The 25486-nt window shown below is 43.0% G+C and overlaps 1 protein-coding gene across 1 annotated transcript in view; it reads right to left on the bottom strand.

Moving 5' to 3' along the window:
* Positions 1-12047, bottom strand: part of SAMD3 (sterile alpha motif domain containing 3) — a 46532-nt gene extending 34485 nt beyond the window's left edge. Inside the window, 3 exon segments of the mRNA XM_067702939.1 lie at positions 8124-8231; positions 11102-11282; positions 11969-12047. Of these exon segments, the coding sequence (XP_067559040.1) occupies positions 8124-8231; positions 11102-11282; positions 11969-12047 (368 nt within the window).
* Between the last annotated feature and the right edge of the window lie 13439 nt (positions 12048-25486).

Genomic DNA, 25486 nt, shown 5'->3' with positions numbered 1-25486 from the left:
CTAGAATTTAGGTAACAAATGACACCTTTTTCTAGCAGCCCCAGCTTGGAGATAATCTGCTATCTTGAGGGATTGTGATGCTTTTCTAGTCTTGTAAAATGGTATTGCTTTCTGGTCCTCAAGGAAGAAGGGAAAGAGACAAGTGAGGACGTTGCTGTGAAGAACAGCCTTTCTTGCTACTGGTCTGAGTCTTCACATCTAAAGTACCACTACCATCAGCAGTAGTACTCCCACCCCTGGAAGAGAAAGCAGCGACAAATACCATGCTCTCCAGGGACCTAACTGAAAGACTGTGTTCCACAAGCCTACATTCATTTTATTCTTTTCCACACCCAAGCTTGCAGACTTTATACACTGAAAATGGTATATATTGGGATGCCCAGTTTTTATATTATCAACTCTGGAACTAAATGGCATGTAACCACAGCAACATCTAAAAGTTTCAGTGTTTTTGGAACATAGAAGAAGAGAAAGGAAGCTACAGGAGGCTTAGACATTTGTTTAAAGAACTTGCTATCATCTTACCATAGGACAGAAAAGGACCTCATCATACATATCTTCAAAAGAGGGACCAAATTTCACCAAATTACAAAGTTAAACAGAAATATTGCTTCTGTGTTCTGATGCCAGTACTCTGAGAATTACCTGCTTTGCTTTACCTAGGCAAGACTTTCCACTGCTAAGGAAACAAAGTAAACAAGAAGTTCTGAAAAGCCCAATAAAGAGATACATGCCAATGAGCAGGGTGAGAGGCCATCTCTGAAAACAGTGAACAATGTCACTGCAAGACATGCAAGGACCATGAAGGAAATGCTGCTTTCTTGCTGCAACTGATGGTAACGACCACTACTTCAGACAATGTTAGCTCCTCATTCTCAGCATTTTGATGATTGCTTTTAATTTATGTTTTACAGCTCTGGGCTATCACAGCTGCTATTTAATCTATGAGACTTCCAGAAGAATTTAGTTTCTGAAAGGCATGTGTGAACACATAATCAGGCACAAAGTAGAGGTAAAGATGTGGATGGCATCAGGCACTCTGCTGTGGCACAAACAGGCACCTCTCAAATCCTCCCGGTCCCTGCTTGCCAGTGCGAGATTCAAGACCCCAGGAACTTTTGGGGCCCTGACTAATCAAGCAAAGAAGCATAAAATACGTAAATCTTTTATTTCTTCCTATTCCCCAATTCTTCTTGGTATTGAGAGATGGACAAAGACCCAGAAACTTCTGGCCTTTACTCTCAATATTAACACTTATTAGCATCAGAGTCACAAAAACAGATCTCATGGAGCTATCATGTCTGAGTCCCTCTTTCTTTTTAATTCCTCATTCATACAAAAGAAAAATTAATGAGACACTACCTACACAATTGTTGCAAAATGGTTGAGTACTACTATTTTGTAGTTCGGATTTATCAAAATCTGGTAGTTCAGGGTTGAATGGATCTAGGGCAGCTTTTTATTAATCCACCTGTATACTACTAGATTTTGAATCCTGACCTCACAGTGAACAGCATACATCCTCGGAGATAGAGGTGTAAAATTCACTTCTCAAATCTGGCCCAGAGTGCTGGTTTTATGGGGAAAAAAAAAAAAAAAAGATTGACAGTCTTCTCCCAACTGTGTGTCATCTAGGCTGTGGCTTGCCAGTTCCTCCACTATGTAGCATCATAAAAATAAAAGTTTCCTATTTGTAAAGATTCAAGTAACTTGATTTATACCAGATTACCATTAAACTGGGCGGCTTAAACCATAAACATTAATTTCCCACAGTTATGGAGGCTGGATGTTCCAGATGAGGGTGACAGCAAAGTTGGGTTCTTGATAAATGCCCTCTTCCAGGTTTACAGAAGGCTGTCTTCTTGCTGTGTCCTCATGTGCCAGAAAGAGAGCTAGCTAGCTTTCTGGACTCTTCTTATAATGACACTAATCCCATCCAAGAGGGGTCCACTTTCATGACCTAATTACCTCCCAGAAGTCCTCTCCCTCCAAATACCATCATATTGGGATTAGGGTTTCAACATAAGAATTTTGGAGGGACACAAGCATCCAGTCTATTGTACACCTCCAGAAATGACTTGCTACTACTACACAGGGTAGTCCTAGGACAGCTTGGCATTTCTTAGGGGGTCTGTTAGAAATGCTGAATCTTGAGGCCCACCCCGACCTACTAAGTTAGAATCTGCATTTTAATAAGATTCCTAGGTAGCCTTTAATTACCTTTGAGTTTGAGGAACACTGGTCTAGGGCCCTGCTATATTTTGCTTAAGTCCTCCAGGAGAATCTAATGTACAGTCACAGTTAAAAAGCACTGTCTTGTCCATTGACACAGCACTGAGGTTCCTTACCTCCCTAACAGCACCTCTCATCATTCCCAGAAAGTCCATTTCCTCTGCCTCTGTCTCTCACATTCCAAAAATACTTATTCCAAATAGAATGCCCTATTCCGTTTCAGGTGCCTGTACCTTTGCACATCCTGTTTGCTTTGCTGTGAATGTCCTTTGCTTATCTTGCTCCATCTTCCTTCAGATGCAATTCTAATCATGTTTCAAAATCCTCCCTCAGTTTTTGTGCAGACTTCCCCCAGGGGCCTTCTCCATACTCACTTCCCTGAAAGTCTTATTTATCCTTCTTCTGTGCTTTTTCTGTACCCTGTGCATATCTATTTCTGCATCTCTTTCTCAATATCGCAGTTATTAACTTATGTATCTTTCTTGTCAGACTCTGAGTTCCCCTAGGCAAGGATAAAATTGCCCCCGCTTCACCCACTGTCTATATAATACCTAGCTCATGGGATATATTTAGTAACTTTTGGACTGAACAAAAGGGAAAAAGAGACTAGAAATCCAGCTTATTTTGATCTCTCCGAAGACGTCCCATTAGATTTAATGGGAATGGGCAGCAGTCAGAGAGTTATTTAACAGTCATGTCAGCCCAACTGTCCCTGATTTTGTAATTCCTGTTTGGCTGGGTCCACAGATATCTTCCACTGAAGGAAATTTCGGTTCTAGCTCATTTCATTTGAGTCTCTGCTCAAGCATTACTTAGTCAAAGTTGAAGGACTTAACTGAAAACCCCATCTGAAATAGAACCCTCCTGTAGCTAACACACACATATGCACAAACACACACTGATCACTCTCTATCCCCCCCCCTGTTTTCTTGGCATTATCGGCCTTCATAGCACTTAAACATATTTACAATGCAATATCATATGTATTTGTTATTCCCCCCAACATTAGAACGTGAACGTGAACTCTGTGAGCTGGGAGGCTTGGTCTGCTCTGCTCACCCCTGTACCCTCTGTGTCTACCACTGCCTGGCACAGAGTAAGAACGCAGTATCTACTATGGAATGAATGAATGAATCCTGACTTAAGTAAGACAGCTTTAAGTCAGTATTTCCTAAGGTGTTTCCTGTAATGCTAACAGTTGTTACACAAATAAAGAATTCTGGGCCAGACACAGTGAAAGGGGTTTTCTTACTGTAGGACTCCTCATAGCATTTACTATGTTAATGTACACTGGGAATCTCCAATCAAGGACTAGAGTTACAATATAACACTTCCAAACACATAACCCTTAGGTGTGGGGTGTTCTATACACCTGTGGGGTAGGAGATGTGGGATCCTGCACTTCACTCTGAGGGATCCTTGTTGTTTCACTGACCTGGGATTCAGCATCTAAATGTGACAATTTATCACCTGTGTTGTCTTTGGTGCAATTCACTGAACCTCCCTTTGTTACCACGTGCTGGATAAGACGTGGTATCTGAGCTGTGTGTGTGGCAGTGACTACAAACAATACATTAAATGTGGACCCACTGACATTCTCCCTCCTGAGCATAGGCGGGCGGGTAAAATCACTCCACAGCATCTTACAGCAGTAGCCAGACCCAGAAAAAAATCATCGTTAAAATAATTTTTAAATAGGAGGGAAACTGTGACCTATTTATAATTACACCCAAAGGCTGAAGCAAAATCTCTGCATGCATGTATTTAAAGTTCAAGCCCAGTGTTTTTAAAGTGACATTTAGGAAACCTCTACCTCTACATTGATCTGATTTCTTGCCTTACTAGGTACTAAAAGGGGAGCAAACAGTTTCAAATAGTGTAGAGGAAAAATGAAGCATAGCATGGAAAGAAAGTCCTTCTAAAGGACTGCCAACACATGCTGAGGATGGGACCTTATAAGCCTTCCATCAAGAAAGGGCATTTAAGCAATTCAGTAAAGAGCACGGGATCACCTATCACCAAAGAAAACGGCACTAGGTCACAGCAGCCTAGTGTTTCCTTGGGACTTGGAATTCATCCACTGGGACACACACATCTTTTCAAGGGCCAAAGTCACGTGAATGTCCTGCCTCTAGAGCCTTCTTTGACTTCTTGTCTGCAAATAATCTGGATGGAAAACACATGTTCATTTTAGGGAACTTGGGAAAAAATATCACAAGAATGATGACGGCCACCTTGTAAGGTGTGATAACAGCTGCCAGGTACCTTAATTGTCATCTCACGAGCAGGTGGGTGTCCCCATCACACACTGTTCAGAGACCACCTGGAGAAGAGTGAAGAGTCGGGATTCCCACCCAGCTGTGTGAGACCCCAAAGCTGGCACTTGGTCCACCATCCCTCCCTACCTCGCGCAAGCAGTAGCCAACCATCAGCTTTCTAGCCTGTTATGTGTGAGTGGCGCATAAACTCCTGGAGTTTAATTCTGTTTAAAAAATTAGCATATTCAGCAGGAATTGTATCAGAAAGGTCTAAAAAGAAATTGATGCTATTCAAATATTTATCCTGTCCCATGAAGATACATTCAGTCTTTCACTGGAACATGCATCCTCATTTCAATTAAAAACTCCTATTTAGCCCCTGTGTGTCAGGAACTATGCCAAATGCTGTGTTTACAAGGACAAAAGGGTATGGTCTTTGCCCAGGAGGTGCTTCTAAGGAAGGAATACAAACTTTAAAGTGATCAGTTCCATTATCTAGTTTTACAAGGGAAGCAAGAGAAACGTAGAGGATAGAAGGGCTCCTTGCCTGACCTGGAATATCAATGGAGGGGCTTCCTTCCAAAAGAGGGATTTTGTGCAGAGTCTTCAAAAATGAGCAGGTAGGGAAGGGAAGGGAACAACACAGCCTGACCCAGGAGCCATGCAATAGGCTCTTAATCAACACCTGTTGAATGAATAGCACCCTAGGCAGAAGGGCAGGACGAGGGGATCAAGGGAGGCTCCAGTGATTTTTTTTTTTTTTTTTTTTTTTTTGTGGTACGCGGGCCTCTCACTGTTGTGGCCTCTCCCGTTGCGGAGCACAGGCTCCGGACGCGCAGGCTCAGCGGCCACATGGCTCACGGGCCCAGCCGCTCTGCGACACGTGGGATCTTCCCGGACCGGGGCACGAACCCGTGTCCCCTGCATCGGCAGGCGGACTCTCAACCACTGCGCCACCAGGGAAGCTCCACTCCAGTGATTTTTAACTCACACGGCTGGATGATGGAGCCACTGTGTGAGATAGGACTTGGGAAGGGAGAGAATCTTCTGTGCCGCTCCATTCCATAGCCCTGGACAAAGGGCAGGATCGCAGTGAAAATATTTAAAACAGGTTCCCCTGCCTTGTCCTCATCTGTCCACACATAGCTGATTGCCCAGGAGGGGACATCTGATCCACAACAGACCCCTCAGGTCCTCTTCCCCAGATGCTGAACTAAGCAACACCGAAAGGCTGAGTCTGTTGGCTGGAACGACCTGCGCTGTTTTCAGGGAGAACTTCCTCTGGAGGCAGTGCTATGGCCAGCCAGTCTGAACGGGGCAGAGCAGCCATGAGTAGTAGGATAACCCATCCTCACAGGAAGAAGCAAGGGACTGAAGCAGATGAGGAAGGCAGAAGGGAGACGGAGACAGCCATTGTGTGGATCCGTGAGAGGCGGGACAGCTTCACCCCCGGCTTTCTCGCCCCAGTGCTTCTGTACCCAGGGCACTGGGTTTGCGTACATTTGTATTTCTTACGCCTATATATATATGCTAAGGCGAGGGACATGAGCTCATTTCTGGACATGTTTAACTCTGCGGTGCTTGTGGATAGTGATGGGTAGAAGGTGGTCATATAGATTAGGAGAGACTTTATGATTAGAAGAAAGATCCCAGAGTATTGGCTCTGGTTTCCAAACCCTCTTACTTCTCTCCATTTCTAACCCAATTCTGTTTTTTTCCACGCCAGACACTATAAAGAATGAGAAATACCCTGAAGCACAGGCTGTGTCTTTGATCAGCCTCGTGAAAAAAAGGGGAATAATAACCCTGCCTGGCCAGCATCGCAGGACCGTATGAGAACGGAACACCATCAGAGGGCTGAGGAAGAGAAACGACCTAGAGAACTTGTAGAAGGTGGCATCCTCATTTCCCACAGGCAGCAGCAGGGAGAGGAAAGAAGTCCTCAGGCAAGTGGGATTACTGCCTGGAGGAGTGCTGTGTAGATGGCGGTACACTGAGTGCTTTCCAGGTGCTTCCACTGTGCTTAGCACCGAGCAGGTATTATCTGTTTTTAGGTAATGGTCCTCACAGAAGCACCATGAGGCATGCACTGTGTTCATGATTCCTGTTTTGCTGTTTGGATACTGATTCACAGCGGTGTTAGGGCTGGACCACTGGGACGAATCATCACCCCTCCTGTCTCTGCAGGACAGTCAGAGAAGGCCCGGCTGCGTTGGGCAGCTTCCTGAAGGGGTCGCTGAGGACGCGTGGCTGACTCTGCACACCTGGATCCACATCAAAGACAGCACTCGGGACCAACAAGCACCCATGAGTAGAAAGGAGGTGAATGAAGCCACCACTGAAATGTATTTACGTCTTCTGAACCATAGTTCAGACCAGGAAGACCACGTAGGACATCCCCCTCTACCTCCTTGCTCACCACCCCAAATGGGAACCAACGGCACGGAGGAAGATGGACCCTAACACTGGGACATCTTGGGCAGCTGGAGACTTTGAGCCCGGGGGTGAGAGTGCGAGGTTGAAGGTGGTGGAGAGAGAAAGAGAACAGAGAGGACGCCCAGAGCTGAAGCCCATTTGCAAGAGCTCCTGATCAAAGGTGCGGTGTTTCCTGCACTCACGGGGCCTCTGGGGGCAGGCAGCCAGGGGCTGAGGCTGCTGCCGCCTTTGGTCCCCTGAGCTCCCACACCGATGGCGGTAGATTCTGTGCTGAGGTGAGAACAGCCCATTTGGGAAACCTAGCTAGAGGCCCCTTGACTTCTCTAAATCTCAGTTTAACTCATTCACATAAAAGAGAATTATGCCCACCTTGCAGGACTTCTGTGTGGGCTAAACGAAATGATAAACTATAAAGGACCACACCCTGGCTTGACTGTTGCCTGACTATTCTTCTACGCCAGCTGACATCTCTCCTTTCAGTGACAGTACATTTAACAAAAAGCACTTGCTCATCAGCTGCTGCAAACAATAGGTATCACGAGTGATGCGTGAACTGCACAGGCCAGGTGGCTGGAAAATGCTGTATAGGCCACCATGACTCTCGGACCGTATCTTACCTACAGTCCCCCTCAGAACTTTGTCTGAGCGCTACAGACAAAGTAGGAAACCTCTACTGGGTCTGATTCTCTAGGTCTATAGTTTTCCTCTGTTCCAGCATAGCCCGTATATTGAAATACTACAGCCCAAAATCCCAGTGTAGGAATATGAGGAAATGTTTACCAAAGCAGTGCTTCCATCAGGAGCCGTCGAGTTAAGACACCAACTACAAAACTCAAATCCGAAACAGACTCCACAAAAGGCATATTCTATAGGACACTATTTACTGAATAAATTCCATCTTTGTGGCTACTGCCAATCACTCCGGACAGCGTAGGGCAGAGAAATCATCTTTTTCCTTAACAACGTGTAATTGAAAGATGCATGATATCATCTCAAAACTTTACTTTTTCAATGTGAAGATCAAAAAGTTTAACCTTCATCTCTTACCAAATATCTTCATCACTTCATTTACAAAAATCCCTTCCAGAAAAACAAATAGCTTCCACTCAGAAATACATTTAAACACACGAAACCTCGTAAAAATATAGGCAAATATTATCATTTGGATTTCAAATGTTTAAAAGTTGTCAATCCCACCTCTGTTTCAGTACTCTTTGGTCAATCAGATCATTATTATGGTTTTCAACTGGATAGAAAGATGGCATCTGCTCCCCACGACTGGTTGGACTGGAGGACTGTTCATCCCTGTCACCAAGAAAGAAAAGGTGGGTCAGGGGCTATTCAACAGGGGTCACAACTACTGCTGTCACAGAGAGTAGGAGTCAGCCCGTAGAAACACTATGATCTGTGTCCACTTTTGTGTGTGTGTGTGTGTCCACTTTTAAGCTCCACTTTAGAGTCCTGACTAAGAGAACTGAAAGAGAAATCCTCTGAGGTCATCTCACTCAGTTCATACATGCCAGGAGAGAGACAATGCCAGTTCACAGTGCTGTTTTCACCAATCCGTCACATTTATAAATGGTGTTACGATAATCCTTTCCTTTATGAAATAACAGTGATGACAGAATGTACTTTTATTGGTTAATATTCTTATTTGGCAAAAAAAAAAAGAGCAAAAAATGAACTCTATGTCAGATCCTTTCTCTGTTCCCTGTCATTTTGGGGGACCTTTTATTATCTGTAAAATTTCATGATCTTTGAACCACACTTCACTAACACCCTCATTTTCTAAGTGATACGACTAAAGCCCTGAAAGGAAAACAACTTGCTCACCACTGCAAGCTACTCAGTAGCAGCACCAGTTGAGCTCAGTTTTCCAACTTCCAACTTTCCAACTTCCTGTCCAGTGATTTTTCTACCAGCTTCAACAAGAACGACACCAAAAAGCAACTGCAGATACTCCTACCTATTACATATTCCTATCATCTGCCTAAGTCTGAATAGGATGCCAAATATCCTGTCCAGATGTGGCCTGTAAAGTTTTTTTCAAAATAACATACCAGGCAGCCATTAGCCAGTAAATGAAATTTACATGCAAGTTGAAACCCATCTGCAGTCTCTGATCTAGAGTGCCATTTTATAAACCATTTAGAAGGAGGAGTCTTAAGCATCATTTATTCTACTCACTTCATTTTACAGTTAAAACTAAGAAAAGTCAAGCAAATCTCCAAGTTTAGATGAGTAGCTAATATCAGAACAGGGATTTAAAATCAAGTGTTTTAATACCTAGCTTCAGGGTTCTTTTTACTATGCCAAGTTTCCTACCTTTATTAAGCACTTCCTAAAAGGGTTTAATTAAGTAGCATATTAAATAAATAGCATATTCTCATACCTTTTTCTATTATCATGATTCCCATAGGACAATATATTTGTCAAGTGACTATATATTTGACAATAAGCAAATATAGCCAATAAACATTTTAACAAACTATAACCTATAAACCCACCTGCAATTGTGATTTTGCACCAGAATAATTTAATTTGAATGCAAGACAACACAAACCTTAGAGTCAACTGTTTACTGGGTGAAAAGCCCCCACTCGGTCCCTGGAAAACCAGTGTTCCAAGTCTTGGTTACATTTGAAAATGGCTTTCTTAACCAGGTTAACAAAGCTTAATATTTAGCAAAAGACTGTTTTGGTCTGGGAGAAGGAGGAGAGGTTTTCTCAAAGACTGTGATACTCCTAAAATCAGTGTGAATTAACAGGGAGTTAAGTACTGTATTACTTTTCACAACCTACAGATGAAGCAACAGGAGTGTCAACATTTAACATAATCAATCCAAGTCAGTGGTGGAACCAGGAATGATGCCCGGGTTTCCTGGCAGTCCAGTTAGTTCTCATTTACCAGAGAACATTATAAACTGATTTGCAGTGGAAACAGGGTGTCTGTTTTCTTCCAAGCTCTGCCTAAGGCAATATCAAGATTCCAGTCAACTGAGGAGAACTTCCAGCTCAAAAGTCCAACTCATCCAAGAATGCTGGGAAATTACTTTGAGCTCTATTTGAGGTTTACACCCTCCCTTTGCTGGAAAGGAGTAAAAGCATACAATGTGCACTTCAACAAAAGTCACGTATCTTTTACATAGATATGTCAAAACAATGTTTAGAAGAAATCCTCCAAATAAATCAAGTGGTAGAACCTCCAGACCAACTGTGGACCATTCCTTCAAGTCTACCCATTCCCCTCCTTGTCCCAAATATCCAAATATTCTAGAAGTCAAATTACTTAAGCCGGGTCACTCTAACATTGTATTGCTTATAAAAGAGCAAGACAGAATATATAGTTTGACAGATAGAACCTGAAAAACTTAAAGTAAAAACTTAGAATGAATTTCACCAAACATCATAATCTTACTTTAAAAATTAATAATTGGTCTGCAGTAATTATTTAAACTTAGAAACCTTGCAAAAAGTCTCAAATACGGAAAAACCAAAACAGAATGCCGGAGATGATCCTGGGGCATAGAATTGCAAAGTGCAATTTTTAATTTTATAATTCCTGTTATTATTCCTTTTTATTAAAGAAGTCAGTGATAAAAAACAAACAGAAACATCACTAAACCTCAAAGCCATCACAAATTTTTCTACATGACTTTTGTGGGATGCTATCATAGCATTCAGTACTCCAAGAATACTCTTGAGAAATTAAAAAATCCATCGCAGCAAGAGTCTTTAGCAAATTATATTATGAAGGCCTCTAGAGGAGAATATAAATTAGTTACTATAAGGAATCCTTGGCAAATAAATAAATACACAAATAGCTTTGGGAAAAGCAAAGGAGCAGAAAAAGATGCCTTTCTCAAACACTAGTTTTAAGACCTAAGCTGCAGGAGTTCATTTCTGCTGGTGTTATATGTACAGTTTAACTGCTTGTTATAGAGCTTTCTATGTAGGAACTCTGGGCTTACAGGTCTTCCGTAACAAACGGAGTGTTTAAAAAACTGGTGCATTTAAAAATAAAAGTATCTTGACTCATAAAACTTTGCAAAAAGTTACACTGCACACACAATCTGCAAATGGCCACAATTTTCAAAGAGGTTTAAACCCCAGATGTCACGCTACAGCCATCATCAGGAAAACACAGCAAAAATAAAGCCATTCCTGAACACTTACTCTGGCGGTGCTTCTGCTTGCGTGACCGGGGCTGTTTCTCCAGGGGACTTCAGTTCTTGACTCTTCTGCTTATATTTTTTAATTAAATCCATTAGAACAGCCTGGTGCCCAATTTTCTTTACTAGTTGCTGAACCATCCGATCATTAAGCGCTAGAAGAGCGGCCCCACTTACTTCTTCCTCTGGGAAAAAGAAAAAAAAATGTCTCTACCTGTCTGCTGGGTAAAGCACTGTAAAACACAGCACTCTGCGCAGGCAGAATTATCTCCGGTATTAAAAGATGCATCTAAACTTGTGCTTTGCAGTTATAAAATTATCTGTGTTTTTGACAAAAATAGAACACTAATATTGCATAATTCCAAATACATGTTTGCTCCTAAGAAAGTACCACAACCTAGAGTCACAATAAAAACTTTTTACTTCCACATTACTTCCACATTAATGCCTCCCCTCTCCCGATTCGTTCTAACAGACACTGTTTTGATAAGGAAAAAATATTTTCGGAAAAGTATTCTTCATGGTACCTACCAGGTAACATTCCATACTTATAAATCCAACACTACGCAAAACTGCACAAAAAAATGCACAAGCTGCATATTTAAAGACAAAAGCAGTCTCAAATGCATATATCAAATATGATTTTAAGTTACTCAAGATTTATCTTATTTGAGATCTTTTTGAAATACTAGATTCTCTCGTGGATACCAGATCAAATGCAAACTCTGCTACAGTCAGTAGAGAAATGAGTTTCCCACTGCAGCAACTCCACATCAATGTTCATATGCATTAGAAAAAAAAAAATCAATAACACAGGACACTCAATATCTAGGCTGCTCAATTAACATTTTTGAAAGTGTAAACAACTCGCCTTGAAACCTATGAACTAGCTCTCCTAAGTTTTTCTCCACCAACCAACTGCAGACCTGATCAACTGACCAAGTTTCCATTGCTGTAGCCTGTAAATACACCTGTAGAATAAAAACAGGAGTCTTCAGTTTTTCTTTCTGACTGTTGTTCTATTTCTTTATTTTTACCAATCAGCTCTCTAATCTCAGCCCTTTCTTTGCCAGACTCTTTGAGACTCTCAATACTAAGCTTCTTTAAAATTATTCTTTTCCCAATACACATTTAAAAGTTGCTAATAAAACAAACACTTTTTAAAGATGAGACCAATTTGAACCTATTTCCTCGTCTCATTTCTCAAATGTCTTCACCTTCTCCTACTTTTTTTCCACAGGCATCCCTCAGCTTTACTCACAGACAGCCACAGAGTCATACAAATGGTACCCAATCCTGTACCATTAACACCCAAGTTTCTTCACAAAGAAAAGGAAGGTGTGAAATTCACCTCTACCAGGCTCATCAGGAAGTTGTTGACATTTACAAAAGGGGTGGGCAGGGGAGGAAGGGAGGAAGGATCAGATAAAAGCCTGACAGATACTTAGTAAACCAAGACTGGTTAACCCCTTGCTGCTCCACACGGAGGAGAGACAGCTTGCAGCTGCTTCTGATTGCTTTGCTTTAACAAGCTTAGGAAGTAGGAGCCAAATTCTCAGGAGAATCTGTTTCTCTCCTTCCTTTCAATAATATTCTTACATATTCTATTCAGTTCTAGAACTTTATTGAACACCATTATGATTGGTAAAATAACTAGTACAAACTAACAAGTTGATTAAAACCATTAGTCGGTAGATTCAAAATGTGAAGACAGGGCTTCCCTGGTGGCGCAGTGGTTGGGAGTCCGCCTGCCGATGCAGGGGACACGGGTTCGAGCCCCGGTCCGGGAGGATCCCACATGTGGAGCGGCTGGGCCGCTGAGCCTGCGCGTCCACAGCCTGCGCGTCCGGAGCCTGTGCTCCTCAATGGGAGAGGCCACAACTGTGAGAGGCCCGCACAACGCAAAAAAAAAAAAAAAAAAGTGAAGAAAATTCAGTATGTCAATAACTGTAAGTGAAAGTAGTATACAAAGATACTAGAAGTATACAAAGCAACTAGTATATGTAAGGCCAACTGGCCCGAGGCAGGGGAATGCAATCAGACTCACAGGTTGCATCAGATCGAAACTTTCCGGACCACCCAGTTCCAGAAACTGACCTGGAGACTTTCCGGACCACCCAGGTCCAGGAACTCACCTGGGGACTTTCCCCCGGCCCAACCTTCCCGCCTTTCGAGGGGCGGGACTAACGGTCCCAAGACTGATGCAACCGGCACCAGATATTGCCACGATACCCGAAGAGACCACCAAATAAGGAAAACCCTGCGCCCTCCCAGATTCACCACACCCCTTTCCCTTCTTCCCCTATAAATTCTGCCCAAACCCTCGCCCGGGCGCGACTTCTCTGGCCCCTTTCTCTTGGACCGGTGAACCTCGCCCGGGAGCGCTCCCAAACAAAGCTTGTTTAAGCTCTCCTCCGTTTCTTGGTGCCGTTCCTTACATTTGGTGCCGAAACCCGGGAAGGGTACCAAGCCCCGCGGGTTACCACGCGGGCCGCTCCTCCCCTCCCCCAGGAGACAACCAGGGAACCTCTACTCATCCACCCGATCCGGCAGAAAACGGGGTAAGTCCCCCTCCCTTGTTCCCTCCGACCCCCAGAATCCCTGCCCACCGGACTCCCTGTCCCTAATCGCGGCAGCGTCAGGGACTCCTCCGTCCTCTCTCAGGGCCTCGGGCAACTGTGGAGACGTCCCAATTGCCTGACCGCTCTCCGACCCGCCGGGCCTCGGGTGATTGTGGAGACGTCCCAATCGCCTGACCGCCCTCCGACCTGCCGTGAATTGGAGACTGAGACCAGGGACGCCTCTCTCGCTCTCCATTCACTCAGAGACAGACTGGGGGTCATGGGAACCTCACAATCGAAACCAAATCCTAAGACGCCCCTGCGGTGTCTCCTAGCCAATTTTACAGCTCTCGGTTTCTCCCAAGATCTCCGTCGCCGACGGCTCATATTCTATTCCACTGAGGCCTGGCCACGATATCCTCTAGACAATCAATCCAAATGGCCTCCTGAAGGGACTTTCGATTTTAACATCCTCCGTGATCTAGATAATTACTGCCGCAGGACGGGCAAATGGTTTGAGGTCCCCTATGTCCAGGCCTTCTGGCATTTACGCTCCCGCCCTTCCCTCTGCGTCAATTGTTCCACTTCCCAGATCCTTCTTGCCAAACAGACATCTCCTACATCCAAGCCCCTAGTTTCCTTTGACGATGACCCCTCTCCACTAGCCGACCCACCCGAATCTCTCCCCTCTCCCCCCTCCAGAGCTCCTCTCCAACCTCCACCCTACACTGAAGCGGTCACTCCTCCTCCCGAACCCGCTCCAGCCCCTCCCACCGCTCCCCCGCCTCCCTCAACGGTTTCTTCTCCCACACCCCTTGCTTCTCCAATTAGTGCACATACACGCTCTCACGACTCCCAAAATCCAAATCTCCTCTGCCCTCCGAGGGAGGTAGCAGGAGCGGAAGGATTAGTTAGAGTTCATGTTCCCTTTTCCCTCCAAGATCTCTCTCAAATAGAAAAGCGATTAGGCTCCTTTTCTGCCGACTCTTCCCGCTACATCAAAGAATTTCGCTACCTCTCTCAAACTTACGATCTAACCTGGCACGATATCTTTGTGATTCTATCTTCTACTCTGACCCCTGACGAGAGGGAAAGAATTCAAACTGCTGCCCGAAACCATGCAGATCAGGTTCACCTTACCGACAACTCCATGTCTGTCGGAGCGACTGCCGTACCTGGCACCGATCCAGGCTGGACTTATCAAGATGGCCGTCGTAAACGCGACCTCATGATCCAATGCCTCCTGGCTGGCATGCAGGCTGCCGCTCATAAGGTAGTCAAATTTGAAAAACTAAAAGAGATAACCCAAGAACCTAACGAAAATCCAGCGATCTTTCTCAATCGCCTTACAGAGGCCTTAACTCTTTACACCCGGCTGGATCCCGACACCCCGGCAGGGGCAGCAGTCCTAGCCACCCATTTTATCACCCAATCAGCCCCGGACATCCGAAAGAAATTAAAAGGGGCAGAAGACGGCCCTCAAACCCCTATTCGAGATCTGGTAAAGATGGCCTTTAAAGTCTACAATGGCCGTGAGGATTTGGCAGAATCCAGCCGACAGGCTCGGATGCACCAGAAGGTGGCCCTCCAAACCCAAGCTCTTGTAGCCGCCCTAAGGCCGTACATCTCCCATGGATCACAGCATCCGCGGGATCCGCAAAAGGCAACCCCGCCAGGGCCCTGCTTCAAATGCGGAAAAGAAGGCCACTGGGCTAGCCAATGTCCCAATCCCCAACCTCCTTCTAAGCCCTGTCCCAGCTGCGGGCTAACGGGCCACTGGAAGAGTGACTGCCCTACGACTGGCCCTCCCTCAGCGTCTCCACGCTGGGGGCAGGCCGACCCAACGGCATTACCACCCGAACTGCTGGGATTGGCTGACGACTGACGGCGCCCGGACTCGAAGACCCCCATCGCCCTCGCCGAGCCCAGGGTAACGCTACGGGTAGCGGGTAAGTCCATCTCATTTCTGGTGGACACGGGGGCTACCTATTCGGTCCTGCCTACCTATTCCGGGCCAGTTTCTCCTTCCCAGATCTCAGTCATGGGTATTGATGGCAAACCATCCTTCCCACTCCAGACTGGTCCACTCCCGTGTCATATCAAAGGACTCCCTTTTACTCATTTCTTCTTAGTCATACCATCCTGCCCAGTTCCCTTGCTAGGCCAAGATGTCCTTTTCCACTTAGGGGCCTCCCTCCAGCTGGATAGACTTGACTCTAAGGTCCCCTCCTCCCAACTCCTGCTTCCTCTTTTCGGCCTGTCTCTAGAACACTCCCCCTCCTATCCCGCTCTTCCAGTCAACACCGAACACAATCAATCCCCAAGTCTGGGATACTTCTAAGCCCATAATAGCAACACACCATTCCCCCGTCCTCATCCACCTAAAGGACCTCTCACCTCTCCTTCCGCCGTTTGACAGGCCTTTCTCACCCTCCGTAACACTGATATCTTCTCCTCCCTTTCTCTGCCCAACCCAAACCGACCTTTTCACCTTTTCGTGGATGAACGGGCCGGAATAGCCACTGGACTCCTTGCCCAGCCTGTAGGGCCTTCCTACCGCCCCGTGGCTTACCTCTCCAAACAGCTAGACCCAGCCATTCGGGGATGGCAACCATGCCTTTGGGCCCTAGCAGCGGCAGCCGAACTGACAAACACTCAACTGACTCTGGCCCACCCACTGACCGTGTTTTCCTCCCACCGGCTGGTCGACCTTCCAGGCCACAAGTCTCTCTCCCTCCTGGGCCCCTCCCGCATCCAGGAGTTCCACCTACTGTTCACTGAAAACTCTGCTATCTCCCTCGACCTCTTCCCCCGCCTAAACCCGGCCTCCCTCTTGCCTATCTCCGATACCGGGACCTCCCTTTCCCACTCCTGCCGCCAAGTCTTAGAGGCCCTCCGCCCGCCGAGAGAGGGACTCTTTGACATCTCTCTTTCAAACCCGGACTGCACCCTCTTCGTAGCATGCTTGCTCCCTGTTTTCTTAGGTTTCTTCGCAGGCACATGGAGGAAGTCTCTCGGGTGGCCACAAACCATAATGCTCCTCGGCCCTTACACCTTGCTTCCTACAGAACCCCCCACTGGTCTCCTTAAGCCTCGGACCTCTGGTCGCCCGACTCCCCTTTCGACGCCCCCATTCAGCAAGAAGTAGCCAGAGATCAGAACGCCGCCCCATTATACCAAAGATGTCGGGATGTAAGGCCAACTGGTCCGAGGCAGGGGAACGCAGTCAGACTCACAGGTTGTATCAGACCGAAACTTTCCGGACCACCCAGTTCCAGAAACTGACCTGGAGACTTTCCGGACCACCCAGGTCCAGGAACTCACCTGGGGACTTTCCCCCGGCCCAACCTTCCCGCCTTTTGAGGGGCGGGACTAACGGTCCCAAGACTGATGCAACCGGCACCAGATATTGCCACGATACCCGAAGAGACCACCAAATAAGGAAAACCCTGCGCCCTCCCAGATTCACCACACCCTTTCCCTTCTTCCCCTATAAATTCTGCCCAAACCCTCGCCCGGGCGCGACTTCTCTGGCGGCTTTCTCTTGGACCAGTGAACCTCGCCCGGGAGCATTCCCAAATAAAGCATGTTTAAGCTCTCCTCCGTTTCTTGGTGCCGTTCCTTACAGTATATATTTGCAAGATATATTCTTTAACTATGCACTTATGTTTGTATGGCCCTATTCGTCTCTACCACTTAGAAAGCTTAAAACAATATGCCAATTACAATAATTTTTCTAATTTCCCTTAGGTAGCTCATCCCTGTGTTTTACAATTCAATCCAAATGAGTTTCAGTGGACTGGGGAGAAACTGAAAAAACTTAAAACATTTAAATCTTTGTAACATTACTTTCAATTTCATCTTTCAAACTAAATTATATAGATTTACTTGTACAGTAAGATACTAACTCTCCCATAAAGACAGAGGGAAAAGCTACTCTTAGAGAAATGGAATCATAAGGAAAGCTAAAAACACTTATTAAATCATATATTTAAATTTTATTGCTAGAAGTTCTCAAAATAAATATTATTGTATTTTTCACTTTTGTGTGTTTGAATGTCACAATTTCCAACAGTTAGAATGGTGGAAAGGGAGAACCTGTTTACCTTTCATTCTTGACAATCTGAAAAAACAGACTTCAAAAATCATTTCCTAAAAAAAAAAAATTTCCTAAAAAACAAGGACACTTCAAAGTAATAAGACACATTCTCATAAGTATTCACAAACACCAAGTTGCAAAATTGAGAACAGGGTTAAATGTAGACAAACGTCACCCCAAATTACAGCAGTGGATTTAATTTGCTACGACAGTAGCCTCAACACTCCTCCCCTAGGCTAAGCAGCAAGAGCAGGGTGTGAAAAGTCATTATTTGCGAGACTCTGGTGTAAATTAAAAATCACACCTTCCTGTCACACTTCTGGCTTCCTTGCAAAGAGTGGGACTTACAAAAAAAATAGAAGAGGGAGAACAAAAAGACAACAATTTTCTAAACTTCAAGATTAAAAGGTATGCAGAGCAGAAGATACTGCCCTGCAGCCATCGATGGATAAAAGGAAATTTGAAAATGAATCTTTGGAAACCTTTTGGATTTTTTAATTCCCAGATTTCTACAAAATCTACTTCTGGGTAAAACAAAACAGTTATCAAATTATAACCTCATACAAAATAATAAAATAAGTATAGTATAACCCATTTGTTTTTCTGAATATTTCATAAAATAAAATATCACGGCCTAGGCAATGTAACATCTTTAAGTACCAACATTAAAACTTCCTCTCACATAAATAATGGATATATTATTTAGGATCTTATACATCATAAAGGAATAAAAGATATGGCAAATGTGGAAAATTGTATCCAGCAGCTTTACTGCGTATCAAGCAGTTTCAGAAAACATCTGAAGATTTTGAAATGTGAGGGCAAGAATGATCACTAAATATTTTAAGACACAATAATAAAAAAAGAATAAAGATAATAATAGTATTCTGTTGGGATACTCCAGCCAAACCAGTCTTATTATTATTTTTTATTTATTTATTTATTTTTTTTTTTGCGGTATGCGGGCCTCTCACTGTTGTGGCCTCTCCCGTTGCGGAGCACAGGCTCCGGACGCGCAGGCTCAGCGGCCTTGGCTCACGGGCCCAGCCGCTTCGCGGCATGTGGGATCTTCCCGGACCGGGGCATGAACCCGTGTACCCTGCATCAGCAGGCGGACTCTCAACCACTGTGCCACCAGGGAAGCCCCAGTATTATTATTTGATTAAATTATATTTCAATTAAATAAATTGGTATTAAATGTTAAAGGATCTCATCTAATTAAAGCCAGGAGAGGCAAGACTTTACCTAAAGCAACCTGAATGTGGGCAAGTCTTATTTAATAAGTTTGTTAAAACTCCAAAGGAAGATGATAATGCAAACTGTTGTGGATGTGGTTTATAATCTTCAAGAGCAATGTAACATACAACAACATCAGCCACAAATAAACACTTTTTAAGAAAATGTAAAAATATTTTGTCTCTTTCCTTTTTGTTTGCACTTTTATTTTCCCAGAGTTCAAAAGCTGAGACAAAACAAAAAGATCTTTAAAAGCGCTAACTCTCTTGGATCAATTCATCGTCCTGCTCTGGAAAAGGACATCTCCTGCCATGGCTTGAAGGAACCAGACATCTAGCAAAAATCAGGTACCGTTGGTGAAAAAGAAGGAAAATCGAGGGACGAAAATAGGGATGTGGCTGTCACATGGAGCTATGTCCAGACAGTTCTGTTGGGTAGCAGCCTTGCTTTGACATGAAGCAATATCATTGAACTCCATTGGAGCATAACATCTCATCTGCTTTGGGCAGTTGTTCATTCCAACTATCACCAGACCAGGAGGAATGAAAACTGGAATAGTCAACTAGAATACCTTGCATACCTTAGTCATCAAAAGGTTTACTGCCTAGATAACTCAGAGCTAGGTGAATGGTGATACACCAAAGAAGTTAGAAGCCTTACCAAGAAGATAAGACATGTACATAAGCAGAATATAAACATAGAGTCAATTATAATGGGTGCTGTAAATAACTCTAGGGGCTGAATTTTCCCACTCTCCTGGAAAGGAATGCATTGATTTGGAATCTGAACAGAAGATACAGTTTAGGTAGTGAAAGAGCCAGAAGAAATGGGATCAATAGAATGAACTACAGGTAAAAGATCAGAAATAAGCAAGTTATGTTTTGGGACCTGAAAATGGACCACACTGCAGAGAATGGTGAGCACATCGCAGAGAATGGTGAGTAGGGAGTGACAGCAGAGAGGGTCAGAAAGATTGCTGGAGAGCTTGGAATACTGAGTTCAGAGTTTATAGATATACTTAAGCTTTGAGAAAGAAGTCATTGACCTGATCATATACACCATGTTTTAGAAAGATTATTTATGCAACTGAGCCAGATAAATTACAGGAAAGGGTGTTCTTTCTTGAAGTAAATTGCATATGAGAAGGAACGGTTTAACTTTTACTAAACATTCCCATATGGACCAATTTTTCTTCATTTTAGAAAGATAGATATTTATATTAGTCTTTCCAAAAAATTTGGAAGTAAAAGTTTTAATTTTTTTCATACATCGTGGGCAAAAAGAGAGTGAGATGTACAAAGCTAGCTGATACCAAGCAAGTGAAACACACCAAAAGGAACTGTCAGTATACATTAAGCTAAGCCACATGAAATTGACATTTTTGTACATACAAGAGTCTAAGATCAGTAATTTCTTATAGTTGAACTTATTGATTGAATCTTGATTTTCTGAAAACTACTAATCTTGGTTGGTTCCTTTTGTTCAGCAAATCTTATCAGAGGTCTCTGTAGTTCACACCACCTCCAAAATTTGAGGGAGAGGAGAAGTGGGGAGCACAATAATAGTCATTTACATTTTTTGTTTTTACACTTATAAAGAAAATAAACAGCAATCTATCTGAGAGGTTTAATTAAATTAATGAACAAAAATAGCAATGAGTCAGAGTTTCAGGTCTTTTGGGACTTTTGAGTCACAAACACCCAGGTCTTTTGGCTTTTGAGTCAGACTTCTCTGGCATCCTTGCTTCTTCCTAGTTGACTGTCAAAGCTCATGGATCAGCAACATGAACTACATCCTCTGGGTTCTTGCCAGAGACGGTAACTGTGAGCTGTGCTGTCAACTTTTATCAAAAACTGAATCTGTAACTGAGAAAAGTCTTCCAGAATTAATCTATAAATTCCAATTAATATTTAAATGTGTTTATATCCTGTTACTTACTATAGTAGTGGTACTGGATAAATAGAAAGAGCTAGAAATGCCTGGCAAAAGGACTTGCACTCCCAGATGTTCAAAAGTATAAAATTATAATAAATATAAAAGCATGCTATTGGAGCAAAAGAGGACAGATTATTGAAACAGAATAGAAACCTGAAAACAGAAATATATGGAAGTATTAAGATGTTTTCTCAAGTTGGTGGTGAAAGAAGGGATCATTCAACAAATTTTGTTGGGACACTACCTTATATCACCTATAAAATAAATTACTCGGATGAGTTAAATAATTAAATATGAAAAATTAAATTTAAAAATTAAATGAATCTGAAATAAGTTTATAAAATAAAAATAAAAGATTGATAGATTTGACCACAAAAAAATGAAAAAGTGTATATATACATATGTCATATAAAATTGTAGAGGCTATAATAATTCCTTAAAACCAACAAAAAGATAAATATACCAACAGAAAAATAGGAACAGGCAATTCATGAACAAAATTTTAAGTAATTAAATATCTAAAAATGTGCCACGTTGTTTGAAATAAAATAATTAAATTAAATATCATTCTTATTTATTCTACTGGAAAACGTGGAAAAAAAGATTAGCAAGGGCTTCCGTGGTGGCGCAGTGGTTGAGAGTCCGCCTGCCGATTCAGGGGATACGGGTTCGTGCCCCGGTCCAGGAAGATCCCACATGCCGCGGAGCGGCTGGGCCCGTGAGCCATGGCCACTGAGCCTGCGCGTCTGGAGCCTGTGCTCCTCAACGGGAGAGGCCACAACAGTGAGAGGCCCGAGTACCGCAAAAAAAAGAAAAAAAGAAGAAGAAGAAGAAGAAAAAAAAGATTAGCAAGAGGTCTAACATTCTCTTACACATTGCTAAGGGAAGTATAAACTGGTACAATTTATTCTGACGTATTATTCTCATTTTATAGATGAAAACCTTGAAGTTTACAGAAGTAATTCATCTAAGACCTCATAGATGGTGAGGGGAAGAGTAGATTTGAACCCCAAAATATCCAACTTTAAAGGCTACTAATATACATCAAAAATCTTCAAAATACTCTAATGCTTTGACCCCAAAGTAACATTTCTAAGAATTTACCCTGAGGATATTAACAGAATGAGCACAAAGATGTTTGCCAAAGCAATAGTTAGATTTGCAAAGAAATCAGACAAACAAAGTTTCAGCAATAAGAACTGACCAATAAATTGTGGTCATTTATATTTAAGACGGAATATGTAGTGATTAAAGACTGTGTTTTAGAGAAATAGTTGTGAAATATATATAAGTGAAAATAGGTTTAAAATAGTATGATTCAACTTGTACAAAGAATAAAATAAAAATAGAATAACACACAAAGGTACCACAAAGACTGGGAAAACATACCCATAGGTAGAAGTGATTCTTCCATTTTGGTGGAATCAATGTATTTTAGTTTTTGATTTGCTACTCTCAAAATCGTTCCCATTAAAGAATGTTACTGTTATTTTCAGGAAAGTTAGGGTTTTAAAGATAAAAGGTAAAAAGTGATATTTATAGATCATTGCTGGAGAGGCCTCAGTCCATCTGTTCTACACCAGAAAATTAAAAGAGAGAGCACTGGATCAGATGCAGCCCATCGAAGTGGTTTTGGTTCCTTTATTCCACTTTAAAAATGGAAGATTTCACCTATAAATCTGGAATCTTAGTTTCTTTTGAAAAATCAGATGTTCTTGCAACACTAAGTTCATATTTCTGAACGGCAAGAATTTGGGTAGAGCCTGCTCCCTTGAAAGAAGAGTAAGACACTCTCTGAGGAGGTGTAGGGTATAGGAAGCATATAGCAAGTTTGAAACAGGCTGGATCTCGGAAAGCTAATGACTGTCAGCTCTTGAAGGACAAAGGTTTTGAGAAGAGTGATAAATACCTATATATGCATGTATATATATATGTATGTGTATACATATATGTGGGTACATATATGTGCACAATAGTTATCTTTGAATACACTTAGTCCTTAATTAACTTTTTGTTAAGTCCTAGAAGAAATAATACCTATCAGAAAAACATGTGTCACAGCAAACTTAAGGCGGAGATGATAATACATATATTAGAATTTCGGCCTTGAATCAAAGACAAGGACTCAAAGCTTTGTGCTTCAGGAAGCCCTGGTATGTTGGGGCTTTTGTTTCCTGGTAACTATACTCTTGAAGTAAAAGGCACTTTATTGATCATAGACCCTGGCTTACTGTAATTCTTCTTACGTAGCTCAATGTGTATGCAATAGTATGGGTGAGAACTGCTTACCTTATAGCTCTGTATGGTGGCAAGAACTGATGCTATTAAAACATTACAGTTATTAAACTGTTTCTTCGGAGCCACTCATCTGTTAGAGCACGTGACCGTTGATTTCTGCAGCCTCCTAGAAGGTTTAGCTGGTAGAGCCAAGCTGGGCTCTCTTGATCTGTCACACCAAACATTGGTCTGACTTTTTAGGTCCCTTCTGGAGGAAGAGGACACAAGGTGGAGGGTCTTCTTAATGTGTTGTCACTGCAACCACAGGTGGGAGGTGTGGGGATGAAAAAGGCACAGGACTCTGTAGCTCTCCTACAAGATTTATGCAGGTTGAGAGACCAACACTCATGCTTCTGTCACCCCTGGGTTTCTCCGAAGACAGGCTGGAATGTTCAAACATTTTGCCGATACCAAGCTACTCTTCCTAAAAAATTGGCCGAAAAAGCCAAAGTGGTACCAATTGGTAGTCTATAGTTGACTGGCTAGTCTGAGTGTGTGTGCTTGAATTGTGTGTGAGGTGTGTGTGTGAGAGAGAGACAGAGAGAATGAAACCAAAACTGAACAAGGGAGCAAGCCAGCCTAGGGGAGAGAGTAAGGAGGAGAGGAAGAGATTAGCGTGAATGATAACAAATAAATGATAATGTTACCGAACCAAACTCGAGTCTGCTGGCTCACTCACAGTAAAGCCAATCTACTGACACCGGGTTGTGGTGAAGGCAAGTGCAGTGTTTATTGCGGGGCACTAAGCAACGAGTTCAGGGCAGCTAGTGCTCAAAAAGCCTGCACTCCCCATGGGTTTCATATATATGGAATCTAAGAGAAAAAAAAAAGGTCATGAAGAACCTGGGGTAAGACGGAAATAAAGACACAGACCTACTAGAGAATGGACTTGAGGATACGGGGAGGGGGAAGGGTAAGCTGGGACAAAGTGAGAGAGTGGCATGGACATATATACACTACCAAATGTAAAATAGATAGCTAGTGGGAAGCAGCCGCATAGCACAGGGAGATCAGCTCGGTGCTTTGTGACCACCTAGAGGGGTGGGATAGCGAGGGTGGGAGGGAGGGAGACGCAAGAGGGAAGAGATATGGGAACATATGTATATGTATAACTGATTCACTTTTTATAAAGCAGAAACTAACACACCATTGTAAAGCAATTATACTCCAATAAAGATGTTAAAAAAAAAAAAAGCTGAAAGACAATTAAAAAAAAACAAAACATTTTTTATAGGCCAGGTGAGGGAGGGGTATCCCAGGTTGTGTGATCAGCTCATGCACATTCTCTGATTGGTTGATGGTAAGGTAACAGGGCCGTGTCACAGGGATTAGTTATCAATCTTTAGGCTTCAGGGGGCTTGAGGGCCATGTGCTCATGGTCATCAGGTAGTTAGCATCTTCCAGTTGGTGGGGGAGGGGGGGTTCACATCTCTAAAACAACTGGTAGATGTGCATCAGATAGTATTATCTAGGTACTTCAGAGAGGAACTAGAACAGAGGATATGGGGCAAGGGTCTGTCCCAGAAAGGCCCCATAGGGTCCTGCTCGGTTACAATAAGATAATCACAATAAGATAAGATACGATAATCATATTGGAAATAAAGATTGTAGGAATGTAATAAAGTTTTCATGTTAAACATGGTAAACACGTTTTTAAAATTTGTTTCATGGTAAATTTGTAAAACTCTCTACATTTTAGTCTTAACTCTTATCCTACTCACTTCTACCATTCTTTGATTGCATTTGAGAACAAACGTGGCACACCAGAGTAACGGTGAGAGTAGTTTGGGGGAAGAGGAAGAAAAATAAATTGGATTCAGAAATTAGGTCTCCCCCAAAAGATTAAAATATGAAAAAACAATCCATATTTCTGCAACCAGGCCTAAAACTAATTTGTCATTTCAAATTTCTTGACATTTAGAATACAGCTTAAAAAATGCCTGCCTGGGCACTTGTTCCTAGTAAAATACTAAGAGATGCCTAAGTGAATTAAGCTGTCAGTCTGCTATTGGTTTAATCCTAGATTCATTGTCTACTGATCACATTACTCTTTTAATCCAATTGCCCAAATCCCCTGTTGAGTTATTCACATCAGGATGTTCTCTTCCTAATACAGTTTTCCATCCATTGTTGCAGAAATATTTGCAGTTATTCAGGACAGCATCAACTTTCCCAAGAGTATTAGTGAAGCTGTCACCTGGTGGGGTCTGCCTGGTGCGGTCACAGGCAGACCAGGGACGGAGAGGGGTAAGAGGTGCTGCTGAGGGGTGTCTAGGTGCTG

The sequence above is a fragment of the Pseudorca crassidens genome, chromosome 13 (assembly GCF_039906515.1).
Source record: "Pseudorca crassidens isolate mPseCra1 chromosome 13, mPseCra1.hap1, whole genome shotgun sequence".
Classification (NCBI taxonomy): Eukaryota; Metazoa; Chordata; class Mammalia; order Artiodactyla; family Delphinidae; genus Pseudorca; species Pseudorca crassidens.
The sequence above is the reverse complement of the archived record's forward strand: the minus strand, read 5'-3'. Positions and strand labels throughout refer to the sequence as shown.